This window comes from Homarus americanus, unplaced genomic scaffold, assembly GCF_018991925.1.
Source record: "Homarus americanus isolate GMGI-L3 unplaced genomic scaffold, GMGI_Hamer_2.0 scaffold51476, whole genome shotgun sequence".
Classification (NCBI taxonomy): Eukaryota; Metazoa; Arthropoda; class Malacostraca; order Decapoda; family Nephropidae; genus Homarus; species Homarus americanus.
The window spans coordinates 1302974-1320728 of NW_024736148.1; the positions used below are offsets into that span (position 1 = coordinate 1302974).

Genomic DNA, 17755 nt, shown 5'->3' on the forward strand with positions numbered 1-17755 from the left:
AATTGGTGACCCCAGGAGTACAGTACGCTACAATTGGTGACCCCCGGAGTACAGTACGCTACAATTGGTGACCCCCGGAGTACAGTATGCTACAATTGGTGACCCCAGGAGTACAGTACGCTACAATTGGTGACCCCAGGAGTACAGTATGCTACAATTGGTGACCCCCAGAGTACAGTGCGCTACAATTGGTGACCCCCGGAGTACAGTACACTACAATTGGTGACCCCAGGAGTACAGTACACTACAATTGGTGACCCCAGGAGTACAGTACGCTACAATTGGTGACCCCCGGAGATACAGTGCGCTACAATTGGTGACCCCTGGAGTACAGTATACTACAATTGGTGACCCCAGGAGTACAGTACGCTACAATTGATGACCCCCAGAGTACAGTACACTACAATTGGTGACCCCAGGAGTACAGTACACTACAATTGGTGACCCCTGGAGTACAGTACGCTACAATTGGTGACCCCAGGAGTACAGTGCGCTACAATTGGTGATCCCCGGAGTACAGTACACTACAACACAACATTTTCCACTTGTTTAAGTTTCCTGTTGCCTACCATAATTTTTACTTTAGGATTTATTTCTAATTTGGAAACAACCATTACTTTCGTCTTGATAGCATTTACCCCATATTCTTTGCCTTTTTTCACTAATCTGTAAACTACTTTTTGTAACGCCTCATCATTATCTGTGATAAATTTAATCCTCTTTGCCACTGATCAGCTCATTAGCCACTTGGGCAGTCACTCATTCCACAATGTTAGCAACTACTGGCTCCAGAATGAATCTGTACCTGTGCCAGTGTTGGTCAAGTCTGGTCTTGAATTATCTCATTGCACAACTCTCTTAGCAATCTAGGATGCATCATGTCAGGGCCAAGGCTCTTATGAACCTTTAGCTTTGACAATGTTTCTTATACTGTACATTCTTCTCAGAACACAATGTGCATCAGCGCTGTGTCAAACTGTCTTTCCTCATATGCAGGTTTTTTCATCTTTTGCTTCAAGCTAAACAGGATTTTCTTGTGCAACTCCCTCTGCATTATCATGTGATCTGGACTCAGAAATGTTCTGAAAAGCTTTTATGATTCTTTCCTTGGAATTTTGCTCTGTTGAGAGACAATCCACTCTGTTTATTCTCCTGCAAGCCATCACTGTCTACAAATTCTCTGGATATTTTTACCCCACCAACATAGCAGGATAACACATGAAATAAAAAACATCTATACTGTACCTGTATAACACCTTTACTGTTTAAAAAATAAATTATGTGACAGGATAATATCTTTTACTACCTTTCATCTTACAATAGTAACCTCTTACACCATATTCTGTACAAGTAGAGTAGACATTAGAACTGTGTAAGTGTGTTGTACTGTACTCATTATATACAGAATTAATGAGATGATTAAATTGTACATGAGTTTTTGATAAGGATATCACAAGTACTGTACTAAGTATTTAACTTTTACTCTTTCAAAAATAAAAATAATAAATTAGAAAATTACATTATTCCCTTCAACATTTAAAATCACCACCATCATTTTACAACCATTTACCACACTTACGTAGGTTGGCCATGATCACCTGTAGTAGTTCTATCAGTTGTCACTATGTTGAAATGAACTGTAGTTTGAGCTTTTCCCCATCTAGTTATTATATGTCTTATTTGTGTCACTTATGTTACTTGTATATTATTTGTAATTCGAAACCCATTCCCCAAATATGTAACTGTATATTTTCAGCCTTCTGGCTGCCAAGCTCTTTCAATAAACCGTTAATTATTATTATTATTATTATTATTACTAAATGAAACAGATGAATCCTCTTATCAATACATCAGCTATAATTACTAACAAACTTGTACATAAATTATTATCTGGTGATACATTTCACAATATACAAGTACAGCACTGTATTATAATAGTTGTTATCACGCGCTTTACTAAATAACGAGGGAAAAAAATCTTGAAGATAGGAAATTTTCATGACAATTAACGTGTTTCAGGATGCAGTCAACAGCATATATTTGTAATAGTATGGTGATGTACTGAAGTGAATTCAAATAATACAATACATACGGCTAACTTGTTTTGCATTTCATTCAATTAACTCTAATTTTGAAGAGGTGGAAGTTGTTGCAAAATCCACTCTTGTAACATAATCAATTCCTCTTTATTTACTGCATGGTACAAGTTAAGGAAGGATTTAAACTCCCCCGGCACCCCACGCCTTTGTAGCTCCTTGAAGGTGTGTTCACCCCAAACATAAGGGACTACATCATCCTTCTCTCCATGACACATAAACAATGGAGGGCGACTATCATCTGGTGAAGATTCCAGGGCCTTTATAAAAGATAAAAAAATTTATGAATTCTTAAAGTTTACCCATCAAATAATACACTGAATGTAAGTAGACCTCCTAATATCTGAAGAAGAAAAATGACTAAGAAGATTTTATTAGTCTTTCTTTTAACATTGAACCCAGCTAGAAACCAATAATAAGGCATGCTGAACATATTTACCAAAACCTGAAGATTTACTCAGTCCTTTAGATATTTTCCTGATTAGTATTTAAATGAACAGAAAATTAACAACAATCAAGATTATAAATTCTAACAGTACATTATTTCATATCTAGGATTAGTTTATCTGAATTAGCAGAGATGGTATTCATCAGAAATGAAGGAGTAATTCCAATACTCTATCTTGTTTTATACCTGAGACCAGACTGGGGTACCCATGTCGTTCAGCCAGCTGAGACCACAGGGTTAGAACCCAGATTAATCACTATAATTTAATGGACTATAATTTAAAGATAAACTATGTCTTTTTGCCATAGCTACATACAATATTTGAAAATGGATTCTTAGAAAGACACATTGGCATTCAAAGCAGAAACTTAATTTATTGCCACAACCACAATCTAAAATAACATAATAATATGAACACACACATTGTCTTTAGCACATGCCAAACATTATACATTCCAGGCAGGCAGGTAGAGGCATAAATATAACACAAACTTCTAACTGATACAGAATTACCCACCTCATACACCTTAGAGTGCTGGTTCAGGAAGGATGACAACACAAACACTCCTCCTATATCTTTACGGAAGCGATATCCCATCTGCATTGCCAAGCTTGATCCCATGGAAAATCCTCCTATCCAAAGAGAAAATTAATTAAATGAAAATTTTCAGGTAAAACAAAAAATAATAATTATTAATTGAAAGGAAGACATTAAGTATGCAATTTAAAAAAATTATGACCTAAAAGATCTAAACTGTGAAAGCTCCTTTTGGAAGAGAGTCTAATATGTCTGGTGGCAAGACACATCAACCAGGAATACAAGGTCAGATAATTTCTTTTGCTGCCAGCATCATTTCTCACCCAGTTACATCATAGTTGAAGATTCAATCCCACTTGATCCAGTGGCTGACTCATGGTCCAGGAAGGCTTCAGGTCAGGGATTGAAATATGCAATACTGTACTTGTAACCAGAAACATCTTTGAGTAATCTACATACTGTATTCTCATTCTTATAAACATTATCAAAGAATATATTAATCCTGCTAGTGTCTCAGGCCTTAACCTCTCAAACTTGCAACTAATCAGAATGGTCATTAATGAATATGGCAATAACAATATTTTGATTGTATCTTTAGTCAATGGATTGCAATTTTTATCTACAATAAAATAAAATTACCTCTTCTGTACTGCACTCAGAGATGAAGCACATCTACTTGGGGCCACAACACTCGTCATACAACTGCTCTACTCTTTACCAACTTCATAGACAATAAGTCCATTACCTGTATAATACTGGGGACTTTGTCTCAGGCCATTCAACTATCCAGTACCTTTGACTCCCCTCCCCCATGCATGAGCCCTGACTGTACTCACCTAAGATAATTCTCTTAACATCAATTCCTTGTTGAATTTCTTGGTCTATAAGGTTGTTAATTTCCTCAGCCATGGGCTCAATAGTTGTTAAGTCTTCTGGCGCTTCCAGTGAGATACTGTGTCTGTGAATTGAAATAAAGTGATTTGGAAAATACCCATGATACAGGACAATACATATTACAGCTGGGCTGTATAATAAGACTTTACTAAACCTATTTTGTTATTTAATAAGGAATAAGATATTTAAACTGTCTCGGTTAAACACACTGATTATGAAACATTACTAATACAGTACAATACTGTACTACTGTATTAGTAATTGTGAATATTTACTGGTAATATAGACTGTTATATTTTTAGTAAAATAGATACCTGGACTGTATTTATATTTGGAAAAATGTGATAAGTAGCTAATAAACCGTATTCTACACTTTAATCCTGTAGTCTCATTCATTGAGTGTTTGAATGAGCACAAAACAGATGCTATTCATGTGTATAAACAATGCTTACATGTGAGTTTTACAACAATAACTTCATGAAACCACGACTAAAATGAATAAAAAACAACAAGTGGTCACATAGCATAAGATTGGCAAGTGAACAGAAACACCTCTGATGCATGTGGGTATTGGCTCATGAAGAAAGATTCAGGCAGCAGTGCAGAGGTAGTCCTTCCCTGCATGGATGACAGTGAATGTGTTTGTGCATTGCAGTCATTATGGGATGACAAATGAAGAGGAAGACACACACAGAGCTGCTAGGGAGTAATTTTCATTCAATTTCCTGATACAACAGTCATTAAACCGAGGAAGTTCAATCGTATACAGTAGTGAAAATATGGTGTTAAAAATTGACATCATTAATGTGAAGATTTGTAAGCTAAGAGATCATATATCAAGGGATGCTTGTATATCAATAAGTTGTTTAAACTACAGTAATCCTTTGTCTCTTATTTACTACAGCTTTTACTACAGCTCATCATTGTATAACACTACTACTGTACAGTTCATGGTTAGACATAAATCAAATGTGTGTTTTCTGTAATTCCTTCTGAATGACATAGCTAATACCAGAATACTATTGTAAGGGAAATGATTTTGTACATTCTCAACTGACCACTCTGTTCTGCAGACTCCTTCACAAGTCACTATATTCATTACAAGAAAAAGCTTCAAACAGTAATCTTAAAATTTGATATACAAATTACCATTGTGACAATAAAGAAGTACAGTAACTCTTTCTATGCTCATTCATAACTGCTTTAAGACAACTCTGTTATACTGTATCTTGTAACTGTAATTACTGTACATACTGTACCTATTAAACCAGACGTGTTGTAGGTAACCATTTGATGGGGTGTATGGTCTCAGTGGTGAAGTCGGATACAAGATGCGAATATGTGGGAACGTCAAGCGTTTACCTAAAGTTATCTTGATACCTTCCTTTGACATAGGACCTGTGCCACCTGCCAAAGAGGAACTCAAGTTGAAACAAGACAACTCACTAAAATTAACCTTGAGGTAAAATTTGGAAACAATGTTCTGTAGCTATTTCAAATAGAGATTCATTTCATGACTTTTTTGGTCGTGTGCACTGATCAGATGTTCAATATTCAATCATGATTGCAATAATTACCTGAACTACATTAGGCTGGGCTTAGTAAAATTAGATATTAAGTTACATGTAAGGTATTAAGGTATTAAGTTACATGTAAGGTATTAAGTTTCATGTTAGAGGTGCTTGGTAGGCGATGAAAGGCTTTCCAGTTAAGGATGACATGAGTATTTTGGCATCACAGAGATCGCATGCAGTGGCAGGAGAGTTGCAGTTACTGCACTGACTAAACATATACTTTTGCCACTTTAAAAAAAAAAAAGCAAGACATTATTTTCAGATTTCAGTTCCATGACAACCCCCCCAAATCTTTGTGACTTTCTGACACCAAATACTAGTCGAGAAGTGATTGGCAGTCCGATTTATTCATCTAGGACCATTATTTGACTTCATTCCGGCTATATTTGGGTACATTTGGGTAATTAGTCGGACCCCTAGTCAAGACTATCAAGAAAAATGGAGGAATTATACATAGGCCACTGGCTTTCTTCTCGATAAAATTGCAGATTACAGCAACCAAAGAATCTGATAAAAAATGTGTTACCTAACCTAACCTAATGTAATTCAAGAAAATGATCATAGAAACAATATTATTATCGATTGAGTGTAGTGAATTTCCGGATTTCTGTGGTTGCTGTTTACTGCAATATTACCTTCTTCTCTCGTTATAGCCGCCCCCAACCTAGGTGGAGTTAATGTATTACACAACTGAACCAAAGCACCAAGACTCACCACCACTTACTAATTTCTTACCTGATCCATGCATAAATATAATAGATGCTGTGTGCACAGGTTTTGATTGAGCACTTATAGTCATCTGTAGAATTTTACTTGACATCTTTAAACATATAACGCCGTCAGACAATTCTTGTATATTTCTATAAAGCAATTTATTAGAAGATTTCCTCAGGCTACTACCCGCACACCTGCCCTCAGCGGCGGCTTAACAACACACTGGCAACTGTGTTGTTATTGTTATGATCCGAGACTGACGCACCGTTAGACAGGTGTTTGCCGTTTTATATATATATATATATATATATATATATATATATATATATATATATATATATATATATATATATATATATATATATATATACCTTGCTGTGTACTATACTACAAACATCAGTTTTTTTATTTTAATTGATTTATCATTTCACCACTTCAGCTCACTAGTAGATGTTCGGGCAGTTGGTCGATCAGTTACTTGTTAGTGTGTTATGAACTTTATTGTCCATCTTTTCTTACTCACAAAGAAAAATATTGGATCTCATGAAGATCAGGCACCCCTAAGTACCCACCTGAAGATTTGACATCTCAGCTTAACCCACCTGAAGTTAAGGTAAGTGTGGTACAATATTACTGTATACTGTACCTGCACTAGTGGTGCAGGTTAGACACAGTTCAAAACAAAAACTAACAATGCATTATGACCAAATAAAAGATGAGTAAATTTCTAAGAACACTGTAGGGAACTGAACAATATACACTAGATTTCAGTTCATCATATATTTATTAATACAGGTTTCTCAAGTTAATTTTATTACCAAAATTTATTAAAATGGAAAACACTAATGTAGTCAGGCAAATGCAGCTCCACAACTGGGTAACTTAAATGCAGTACTGTAGTGGGATAGAGAATTAAATAATATTATAGCACAAGAAAAGGAACCACAGGACGAAAAGACCACAAAGAAGAAACAGGAGGATTATGAATAGCTTACAGCCATAAAATCAAAAGCAAACTCAAAGGAGTATTTTAGATATGTTGGAAAAAGATAAAATTATGTTGTTGCTATAATGTTATTATTGTCCTTGAACAACAAAGGTCTTTAAGCCCATAATAAGGTTAATAATTACACTGGTCCAATAACATAAAAATATTTTGACATAATCCTTCAAGTAAAGTTTGGGAAAATGTAGGATCACTTAAGTAGAGGTAATTCATTAGTTTAAAACAGACTATGTGTACAGTACTTCCTTTAATGGATGTATTTGCTGGATTATTTATGATACCAATGATATTTTTAATCAATGATGATTTACATTCAAACTGTCTTCATTCTTTTAAATATGCAAAAACTATCCCTCAGCTAATTTTATGTAATATGAATTGTCAAAGTTGGTACTGTATAGTCAGATGAACTGGACTAAATGCTTAAAACAGCTTCCAAAGGGAGCACAAACACCTAGCTAGATGATAATAGGAGAAAAAAATAAATTCTAAAATGGGTCTCTGGGATCACGTGAAGATTGGACACCCCAAGTAGCATCAGGATCCTCAAGTCATTACGATTAACATGAATTGGTATTTAACGCGTGTTTTTAATGGGCTTTTTATATCCGTTTTTCATTGTCACTTATTTACTGATTTTTAAATTAATTTCACATACTATTAGTAAACTGATATAATCAGACACAAAAGAGTTCCTTGATCAGTTTCAATATCAATATGATTTACCAATACTATTTTACATACAGTACAGGTGCATGATACAGTACATTCATTCTCCTATTATTTTTAGAATAACTTATTGTACATTAACTGGTATAGTATACTGTACTACTGTATACATACTGTGGAACGTTCTTTATAGATTGTGATAGTATATATATACCCTGGTATGTATTTAGTTTGAAAACTTTCAATCAATTGATGGTAAACATGAAATGCTCATACTGCATGATTAGAGTGATCTGACAAGTCTATGTACAGTACTGTGTACAGTATTATTTTATCAGCTGGCTGTTGTATTGTACTGCATTGCACAGTAAATTACTTGTACTTTTGCATGTAAGTCACATAGTTATATTTTTTATTGGGATAACAAAGTATATTGAAAGCATCATGTTACTCAAGTCTCGTGATTTCCCCTCAGAATGACCAAGATATAACAATTAATTATTTAGTTGTAAAAAAAAATTAAGGAAAACCTTTTATTGAAAGTAACCAAAAGAATATACAGTATCTATCCCCTGAACTACACAAATATATCATTAAATACAGTACAACCTGTAGCACTAAACCCAACATGGAGAGAACTGGACTTCAATCACCATGAGAGAAACTAAATTAACTAGCCATTGGCTCACTAAGTACATAAAATCATAATTCTATAAAATATATTTATGAGTGAATTTCATTGCAAGGTTTACCATAAAATGGAGGTGTCAGAAAGATGGGATGAAGTTGTCAAAAAGTTGCATGAATAAATGGGTCAAGATAATACTGTACGTATGTTAGTAAATCTATGACAACTTGAGAGATGGTGTACTCAATACAAGACATACAGGCGATAAGAACCGATTCATATTGCTTGTTCAACTAGAGTTCAAATGAATTTCACAAGTTTATACACAGATCTTCTATATTTGAGGATTTGTTTTGTTATCCATATACGTACTGTACTGCACAGTATACTATATGCAAAAGAGAATAATCATTGTTGATAGTCACATACTACATTATGCTGTTCTGTGGAATGTATGCTTGAAGAGTACACTGGTGTTGGAGACCTTTGTTCTAATGTCCATGAGACTTGTAGTGCTAAGAGACAACTGGTAAGTTTCATTAGCCCATTAAGCTCATGGTCAGCTGGACAAATCTCACCCACTTGCTGACTGATGGTGCTGATTAAAATTGGGTTTGGTCTCTTCTCTTTGGTTTAATAAAGCTGCAGCATTCCTAAGACTGCTGTGGATGTCTTCTTTGGTCTGTTAGGCAAGTCATGGAGTAATCTTGTACCTCTCCATCCTTAACAGATTTATATTTTTTGCATGTGTGTTATTATGTAGTAAACATGTGAATACTGTACAGTACTCAGTACTTATTCTGCTGTGAAGTGTTCATCAGTGCTTTATGGTATGTTTTTTATCTTTAGTGTATGAAATGATGTCACAGATGGGTAGTGTCTGATAGTGAGCATCTCAGATTCATTACTTTTTTACCTGTACAATTATTAAAATTCATAATTTTAGTAGTTATACAAACACTAGCTATATTCCTGTACATATTGTATATTGTATACACACCAAATGTTATAGGTTCAACATAACAATGAGTTATAAATATTTGTGGCTGGGTTGGATGTCTGGCAACTTACAGGCATGGTAGTAATGCATATGTTTTAGACTTAAATTATGGTGCTCTTAATCTGATGTAGGGAAATAACAGGAACAATATAATTTTTTATAATTACCCATTATTAATAAAAATAAATAACAATAAAATTTTTTCACTCATGGAAATACATAAACTCTTATAAAAGATATACGTAGTACAGTATCTGTACACACAATTACAGTACTGTATTATAAAAATACTGCAGGATCAACACAATCAGTTATTTATAAACCTGTAGCTGTACCTAAGACGGATGAGCATGAGGAAGTCTGGCAACTGTCAGGATTTTGGTGAAGTAACCAGTGGTGTCGGTTATCGAGAGGGTTTATATAGTTGATGTAATTTGATAATTTGAAGTAATTTGACAATCAAATTGCAATTAGACAGAAGGATGCAAATACCTAGAAGAATTTACTTATTAGTTGTATTATTCTGTGTGGTATGAATGTGTTACTTTTCCTTAATATTACAATGTTCAGCAATATAAAATAAAATTTGACTTTAGAAATATGAAAATTATGACTTTTAGTGTATTCTATATAAATTTAGTGGATGATTGTAACTAAAACATTCTGTGGCTTAGAGGCGAGACTCAGGCAGGAGCCCCAGTGACCAAAGTTGAGTGGCAGTTGAACATTCAGCATCCAAGTATCTCAAAACTGTTTTATCTGTTGGAAAAAAGAGGAAACAAATTTGTATTTTTTTTCATATTGTTGTCAGTCATTTCCGACTGTACTGTTGGGTGGCTGGAGTCGATACCAAAAACATCTAATTTCACCTGCCTTCCTCCACCCATTCACTGCTCTCACATTCCAATAACCACATGAAGTCATCCTCTCCAATCATTTATGAACTCAGCTGCTTCCTGGATGAGCATCCCCTTTCAACTTAAGTATTTTCTTCACCTTTAAATACTGTATTGTATAATCATTAAATACCTGTACAGTACCAATATACAATACAGTACAGTGGTCCCTCGGTTAACGAGATTTCGGTTAACGAGTTACCTTCCATAAGATTCTTAACTTCGGTTAACGAGCAATCCCTCGATTAATGAGTTTCTTACGAGCCGACCTGAACAAGTTTTCGCTTGCATTTGGCGGTCCACCAGCTGTAGTATTAGTCCGCCGGTACAGTAATCAGTTCTAGGGCTTAAATTCCTTACCATTTTAGTAAATATCAAGAAGTTTATATTATTCAATAATTTTACAAGTTTAATATTAAATTTTTTAGTAATTTTAACAATTATTGAACATGCCATCCAGCCTGCCAACACACCATACAGGCGTCAGTCTTTGTGTCTTTTCAGTGGAGGTAACATCTTGCTTGAGACTCTCTTCAACTAAATGCTTTTTTTTCTGTGTTTGCAAGCAAATTATTGGTCATTTTGAAATTTATTTTACATATTGACAATATATAATGCAGTGTAGTGTTGATTTAAAGAACATAATCTTGAATTACACCAAGAGAACTAAAATTTTATGGGTGAAATGGCGCCATGGGGTGACTTCTCTTCCACCCCAATGCCTTCTCTTCTCCTCCACCCCCTTTCTAATTCCCATCATCATCATCATCCAGGAGCCTTCTACATACACACCTCAAAGTAAGTGTACTTTTCTACCTTTTTTGTTGAATTTCGGCAATTTTCGGTGAGCTGGAACCAATTACCCCAAAACCCATTGAAACAATGGTTTCGGTTAACGAGCAACCTTCTAGAACGGATTGTGCTCGTTGACCGAGGGACCACTGTACAGGTATAGTATACTGTTTATGTAAGAACACACAATTATGTGAAAAATACAGTAATTAATACTATGCTACCACAGTTCCTTTGTATAAGTAATACAATATTATGCTTACCTCCAGATTGCAGGAAAGCCTCTATAATCTTAAATATTGCTGCTGCAGGAATTGCCAGGTTAATGTGTGGAAAAGTGGCTTTGTTACCTAAATCACATGTATTGCACACCACAACACCAACTACCTGCAACCCTGAAAATGGAATAAGACAACTAAATAATATTTCACCATGGCTATATGGGTATTTGGTCCACTAACCAGCTAATTCTGACTTATAACTGTGAATGTGAGAAATTTAATATAATGTATGTTACTGTACTGTATATACTGTACCTATAAGCTGTAATTTTAAACATCTTTTTGTTGATTCTTGCAAGCATTTTTCCACTTTGCTGTAAGTTGTTCAAAACAAATGTTGATCCTGCTTTTTAAAACTCAGGGATTACCGAGCTACTCCACTCCCTTGACAGGACGCTAATCCACTGAAAGGTTGCCTCACTAAGTCAGATAGTGTTATATTCAAATATTCTTTATTTACTTAGTATTTCTAAAAGCTTACTACAGTATTTTACTGATCAGAAGTAATTGTAAACAGTGCTATCTAGATTTTACAACCTTCACACTGAGGGAGTCATCTACCAAAAATTGCAATACTGTACTGTACAGTATTAGTTATTACCTTCCTGGCAGAAATAATTGTAATAATGTCTGTATAGTTTGTGGTGTTATTCTAGGGACATCAAATAGTTGGAATGTGACGAGAGATTTTTTTTACCTTAATAAATAAGGAAAAGGAAACATATTCTTTCCATTATAATGGATAGGAACAGATATAGGAAGACGGCTGATAAGATATAACTAAGAATGCATACTAACAAGAAATTAGAGAAAGATCACACAGGGACAACAGATACACAAGACATTACAACACTGATATGATGTTTCTTTTTAGATGATAAGTGTCAACATTTTAAAATCAATGAAGTCAAATTTAGTGCACCAGTTGTCCATTTCCTTGCAACATACTGTATTTGCATTATATGAAAACATTAACCACCCTGTTGCTGCAGCTAATGTACAAGAATGAATGACAACAGACATTATGATTCCAGCTACTCAGTAATAAAATGGTACAGGCCTTGTAAGAACTAAAATAAGCTAACTCAGCAATAAAATGGTACAGGCCTTGTAAGAACTAAAATAAGCTATCTGTTTTACTGTGCATATTGAATAACAGTACAAGATATGCATTATCAATTAGATACTTCCAAACATATTCAATCAGTGAGTGTATTGAAAACTTGTGCACATGAAAACAACAACTGTACAGTAGTTTATAGATGAGCTCACCACGCTGAGGATGAATTGACACAATGGGTCCACCACTGGTACCAGCGTAGACTGCACATGTTGTCTGCATTATCATCGGTATCATGCCATTGTTGTCACTGCTCACCAACACGTGGCCATCCATAATCCTTTCCACGTCAGGATGTTCATTATCACAACTTTCAAGAGCATCACTCTTGATTACATCTTGAGAATCCTTTTTAAAATCTTCAAAACCTGTCAAACCATCTTTGCTACCTTGCTTTACTATATCATCACAGATTCTATTAACCACCATGCCAGTATTATAGTCATCCATATTCTTTACAGGCATTTGATCATCTTTTTCACTGCTTGGGTGTGTGGGCCAGTGAAGTGAGTGAATTGGGAAGTTAACCACCTTTGATACAATGCCTTGAGACAATGTTGGAGTGGGCAAACGATTGGGAGAGAACATCCCATAACCAGCTAATACAACTGGTGAACCTGCAAAAGAATTGAAATGAATGATTTTCATGAGGGAAAAATTAACTAACAATAAATGTACAAATACAGTATTATAGCACAAATTCCTTTATCAATTAAACTCACAAAAGAAAGGACACGACTTATCTGCTTTCATCAAAGGCCTGTTAAAAGAGGGGAGTACTGGTTCAACCCTTTTATACTGACCAACACAATAACAATATATCAAAAGATTAAATAGAAATTCCTTAACCTTTTGGTGGTAGTGTGGAAGCCAAAGGAAGGCGCATTGGAAGAGAACTGTCAGTGATAACAACAGCCAGATCCCACACACTTGACCCTTGGGTGCTACTCTTACTTTGGTGGTTCAACATATATGGCCGAGTTTGATGAATTACTCGTCCTGGTAATTTTCTTCCATCTGATAACATTATCCTCACATTCTGAAGATCAAACTAATGATTAATACTTTTTTCAAATAAGTCAGAATATCCAGTTAATAACTAATCTTAAAAACATGTACGTAAGTACAATCCGGTACAGTAATACAAACATTTAAAAGGTTTCCTAAGCTATTTGGTATACTGTATAATGTCTGTAAAATAGATAAGAAATTTATGTTTTTAAACGTTAGTTTTAGCCTGAAACACCCACCCACACACACACACACAAAAAAAAAAGCATAAAAAAAAAATAAAATCCCAGACTGCCTCTCAGGTTCTGTATGTCATCATCAGAGGACCAGCATCCACACTTTTTATGAAGGCCCACAATAATGAACGTCAGGCTGCTTCATTAATGTTACAGATCAGTAAAAAAATAAAAAAATAAAAATAAAAAGGTTTAACAAATTTATGAGGTAAATTTACTAAACAATTTAATAATAAAAGCTATAATGAATTATACACCCTGACAGCTGAGAGAACACCAGCCCACATCACTCACGCTCACTGGTTATACCTGTACATGCTTTTCTACACTCTCGTGCAGATTACTTGAGGCCAAATTTGGCAAAATTTATATCTTATAAAATAAAAAAGAAGTAAATTACTAGGATTTATTAAAAATATGTAAATACTGTACATTTACAATAATGTATGTACTAATCTATTAACCGTAATAATACCCGGTAGATATTTTCTCCCAACCATAAACACAGACAATATATGTACTGATGAGGCTGATAATGTACAAGATGAGCTATGAAGAGACTGAACTTGCAAGGGAAGAAATGACAGAGGGATTTGGTCCAGTTATCCAAACACCTTACAACAGAAACACAGTATCACAAAACTTACACCACTAGTAGTTGGATCAGTAACATGAGCACATGTTAGTATGATTCCTGGTGAGGTGCTAATAACAAAGCCAGTGCCCCATCCTCCTCCACAACACACAGCTACAACACTGCCATTCAGATAATTAACTAAATCTGTAAAAGTAAAACAAACAAAACTAATTATTATGAGCCTCTAATGTGAACTGTGTACTGTATGTGTATGATTAAAACATGAAAAAGGAAATTAGTGTGTTCACAGGCATAAATACACATATCAATTTATGCATGTGTGTACACTCGCTCCAAAAGGTATCTTTATGGAGGGATCCAATCAATTTCATAATGGACTTCTGTTGTCTCGGCAGGGTTGTCAAAATCCTTCATCCTTTGTTTCATACAAAATTGTTAAGATCCTTTTTGGAATGGGTGTACATGAGTGAATGAATTTGGAAGGGTGTGACTATTTTGGGATATACCTGTTGGTATTAGGTGATGCTGTGTTAACGGTTACAGCAGGAATACACCAGGTAAATATTTGAGGTCTTATCATGGAAGTTTAATGCCATAGCAGAACACAATTACTGCAGCAACAATAAAGAATGAATGAATGAATGACAGTAAATGAAGGGAAAGACTGCATATTTTCTTGATTTTGACCATCTTACATTACAGCAAGAATAATCTTGGAATACATACCTGTACTTATAATCTTCTTATTGTTGCCTCCTGCTCTTGAAAGCCAATTTCAGCAATTTAAACTACTACTGGTAAACAAATTGTTATTCATCCATTCTGTACAATAAAGTGTGTCCCACTCCTGATGATAAGGATGAAACTTTACACAAGAGTTAGTTAGCCATAAATTACAAATAATAATTCAAAAAGACACTAAACTGTTTTAAGAATAATCAATAGAACTCTAACCAGCTTTTGGATTTCCTTTCTTTGACACAAAATCATCATATGTCCACTTCCTTTCTTGATTGTATGCAATATTCTCTTGCAGTCTCTCATCTCTTTGTAACGTCTCTTCAACTTGGTTCCTTAAGTTCTTATCATTTGGTGAGTTATCTTGATTGTGGGAAAGTTTGGTCTCTCCATTTTCACAGTTAATACTAGAGTTTAGGAAGTGGAGTAAAGCTTGCAGGACAGGTTTCATTGATGCCAGGAGAGTTAGTCCAAGCCACTCCCCGCCCCGCCAGCAGAAGGGTGAGATGACCATTCCACACAGATGTCTCCTACATTATGACAAAATAACATCATACTCATAAAATCATATTACATTTCAGGTAACACATTCTTTTTTATTTTGAGGTTTTAAGTGAATACTAAATATATACATTAAGCTACATGTTAATCAATCATAAGGATGAACTGATTGGTGGAATGAAAAACAAAAACCAGAAAAATTAACAAAAAGTAGTTGATGATAACTGTTTGAGTAATTACAATACCTTCAAATATTAATGTCAAAATATATCAACAGTTACTGTATAATCTATGTATTTAAGTGTTACAATAATTCCCAGACAACATTATATAATGGTCAAGCCTGTACAATAGATACAGTACCCACACTCACCTTCCTCCCATTACTTCAAACACTGGAGCTCCCTCTGAACCCATGATACACCTAGCATCAGTTAACATGATATCACTGGCAGTGTTATCAACATTACTGATGATCCCACAACTGAGGGAGTTGAGGAACACGCTGGGTGACAGAGTGCCAAAGGGGGAACTCTCCACATACACAGTCACACCTGGTAATGTAATATCACTTTAGTCAGAATTCACAACGTAACAACAACTTATAAAATACTATAAAATACATGACTTATAAAATACAATATGTAAAATACTATCATTTAAAATATTTTTATAATTAATAAGATTTAAACCTAACCATTAGAAAACTTCATACAGTATTTTAAAATACTCAGGTTACCTAACATAAACATACCTTTATTAGTGATGCTTGTGAGAGACAGTATTTGTTCAGTAAGATTTATAACATCTTTATTGGTAGCTTCCATGACTGTATCATCACTAATAATTCTGGGAAAATCAGGCAAAATCTTGATAAGCACAAAGGTGGACAAGATAAGAATTTCAAGAGCGACATCACGGTCTTTCTCTTCATCCTCCGTTAATTTCCACCCCTGAGAAGCGGGCATGATCCTTGTAACACTTTTGCTGATCCCCGGCTGAACAAACATCATTTCAACACTAGCTGGGAGAGAAGAGTAGTTGGGTGTTGCCATTTTGAGTGAAGTGGATGGTTGTGAGACATGAGCACTGTTAGCAATAATATTCTGGATTTCTTCAGTGGGCAACAAGGAACTTGGATTTTCTATTTGTAATTTATTTTCGGGGCATTCAGTAATCAGTAATTTATGAGACCCTTTTTTTTCTTGGACAGAACTTGATGATGCAGCAGATACATGTTTTGTATGGGTAAGCTCATTACCAAGTTCTTCAGCAGGTAAGATAACTCGAAAGTGAGAGTGAGTAACTTCAAGAACTGTCCTTAACAGATTCTTTCCATCTTCAGTGCATACATGACCTTTTGATGAAAGTTCTTGGAGAAGTAACTCTGCTCTTTTATCTTTCAAGATATCAGTTACAATTGTTCCATGAGTAAGAATTATTCCCTTTCCCATATAAATTCCAGAGCAGCTGATATTTTCTGAAGAATTTTTTTCCGAGCGGGAGTATTCCACTATGACACCAAATCCCTCCATTTTGTTCATTTTTTTCACAAGTTCTACAGTAAAACTTTGTTCAATCATAAAACACTGATATGTCTAAAGGATTCATTGCTACTGTAGTTAGTTTTATGTACACTCATCTAGCACACATTTACAACTACCACTTCTAGAAAATAATGTTTTGCACACAATCATTAATGCTGTTAATTCTTAGTTTCTTCTTCTTCTAAAGCTTGTAAGAGCTCTCTCTCTTTTCGCTCATGCATTTTCTTTATGCATGATTCAATCTCCTGGAAGAGTAAAGAAAAATTATCAAATATTGTCCAGCTATTTATTTACTGTATAGTGATGGTCAACTATTTGGACCGATATTTCTAATTTTCAAAGTAAACTGTTCAACAAAAACAAACAGATTATAAGTCGATGCTTTACCATTTACAGAACAGTACAGTACAGTATACAGTACAGTACTACATTGCATTTTTTTTTACGGGCATTAGCCCACACGGGCAC

General features: G+C 34.8%; 2 protein-coding genes across 2 annotated transcripts; both read right to left on the reverse strand.

Moving 5' to 3' along the window:
* Window positions 1–1237: 1237 nt before the first annotated feature.
* LOC121872026 (lysophospholipase-like protein 1) lies at window positions 1238–6503 on the reverse strand. Its single transcript, XM_042374669.1, has 5 exons — window positions 6286–6503; window positions 5236–5383; window positions 3919–4040; window positions 3062–3177; window positions 1238–2356 (listed from the first exon to the last, which is right to left on the reverse strand). The coding sequence occupies exons 1-5, from the start codon at window positions 6368–6370 to the stop codon at window positions 2126–2128; spliced, it is 702 nt and encodes a 233-aa protein (XP_042230603.1). The 5' UTR covers window positions 6371–6503; the 3' UTR covers window positions 1238–2125.
* Window positions 6504–7029: 526 nt separating this feature from the next.
* Window positions 7030–17450, reverse strand: LOC121872027 (peroxisomal leader peptide-processing protease-like). The gene is made up of 8 exons (XM_042374670.1): window positions 16495–17450; window positions 16114–16294; window positions 15456–15769; window positions 14551–14684; window positions 13506–13695; window positions 12809–13273; window positions 11519–11650; window positions 7030–10326 (listed from the first exon to the last, which is right to left on the reverse strand). The coding sequence occupies exons 1-8, from the start codon at window positions 17321–17323 to the stop codon at window positions 10238–10240; spliced, it is 2334 nt and encodes a 777-aa protein (XP_042230604.1). The 5' UTR covers window positions 17324–17450; the 3' UTR covers window positions 7030–10237.
* Between the last annotated feature and the right edge of the window lie 305 nt (window positions 17451–17755).

Bases quoted from the DNA above. Each gene is read 5' to 3' on its own strand.
- LOC121872026 (XM_042374669.1), bottom strand. From the start codon at position 6,370: ATGTCAAGTAAAATTCTACAGATGACTATAAGTGCTCAATCAAAACCT. The intron at 5,384-6,285 runs GTAAGAAATTAG...CCTCTTTGGCAG, and splicing joins TATATTTATGCATGGATCAG to GTGGCACAGGTCCTATGTCA. The intron at 4,041-5,235 runs GTACAGTATGTA...TTCAATTCACAG, and splicing joins CAACACGTCTGGTTTAATAG to ACACAGTATCTCACTGGAAG.
- LOC121872027 (XM_042374670.1), bottom strand. From the start codon at position 17,323: ATGATTGAACAAAGTTTTACTGTAGAACTTGTGAAAAAAATGAACAAA. The intron at 15,770-16,113 runs GTGAGTGTGGGT...GTCATAATGTAG, and splicing joins TTTGAAGTAATGGGAGGAAG to GAGACATCTGTGTGGAATGG. The intron at 11,651-12,808 runs GTGAGCTCATCT...TTCCATTTTCAG, and splicing joins GTCAATTCATCCTCAGCGTG to GGTTGCAGGTAGTTGGTGTT.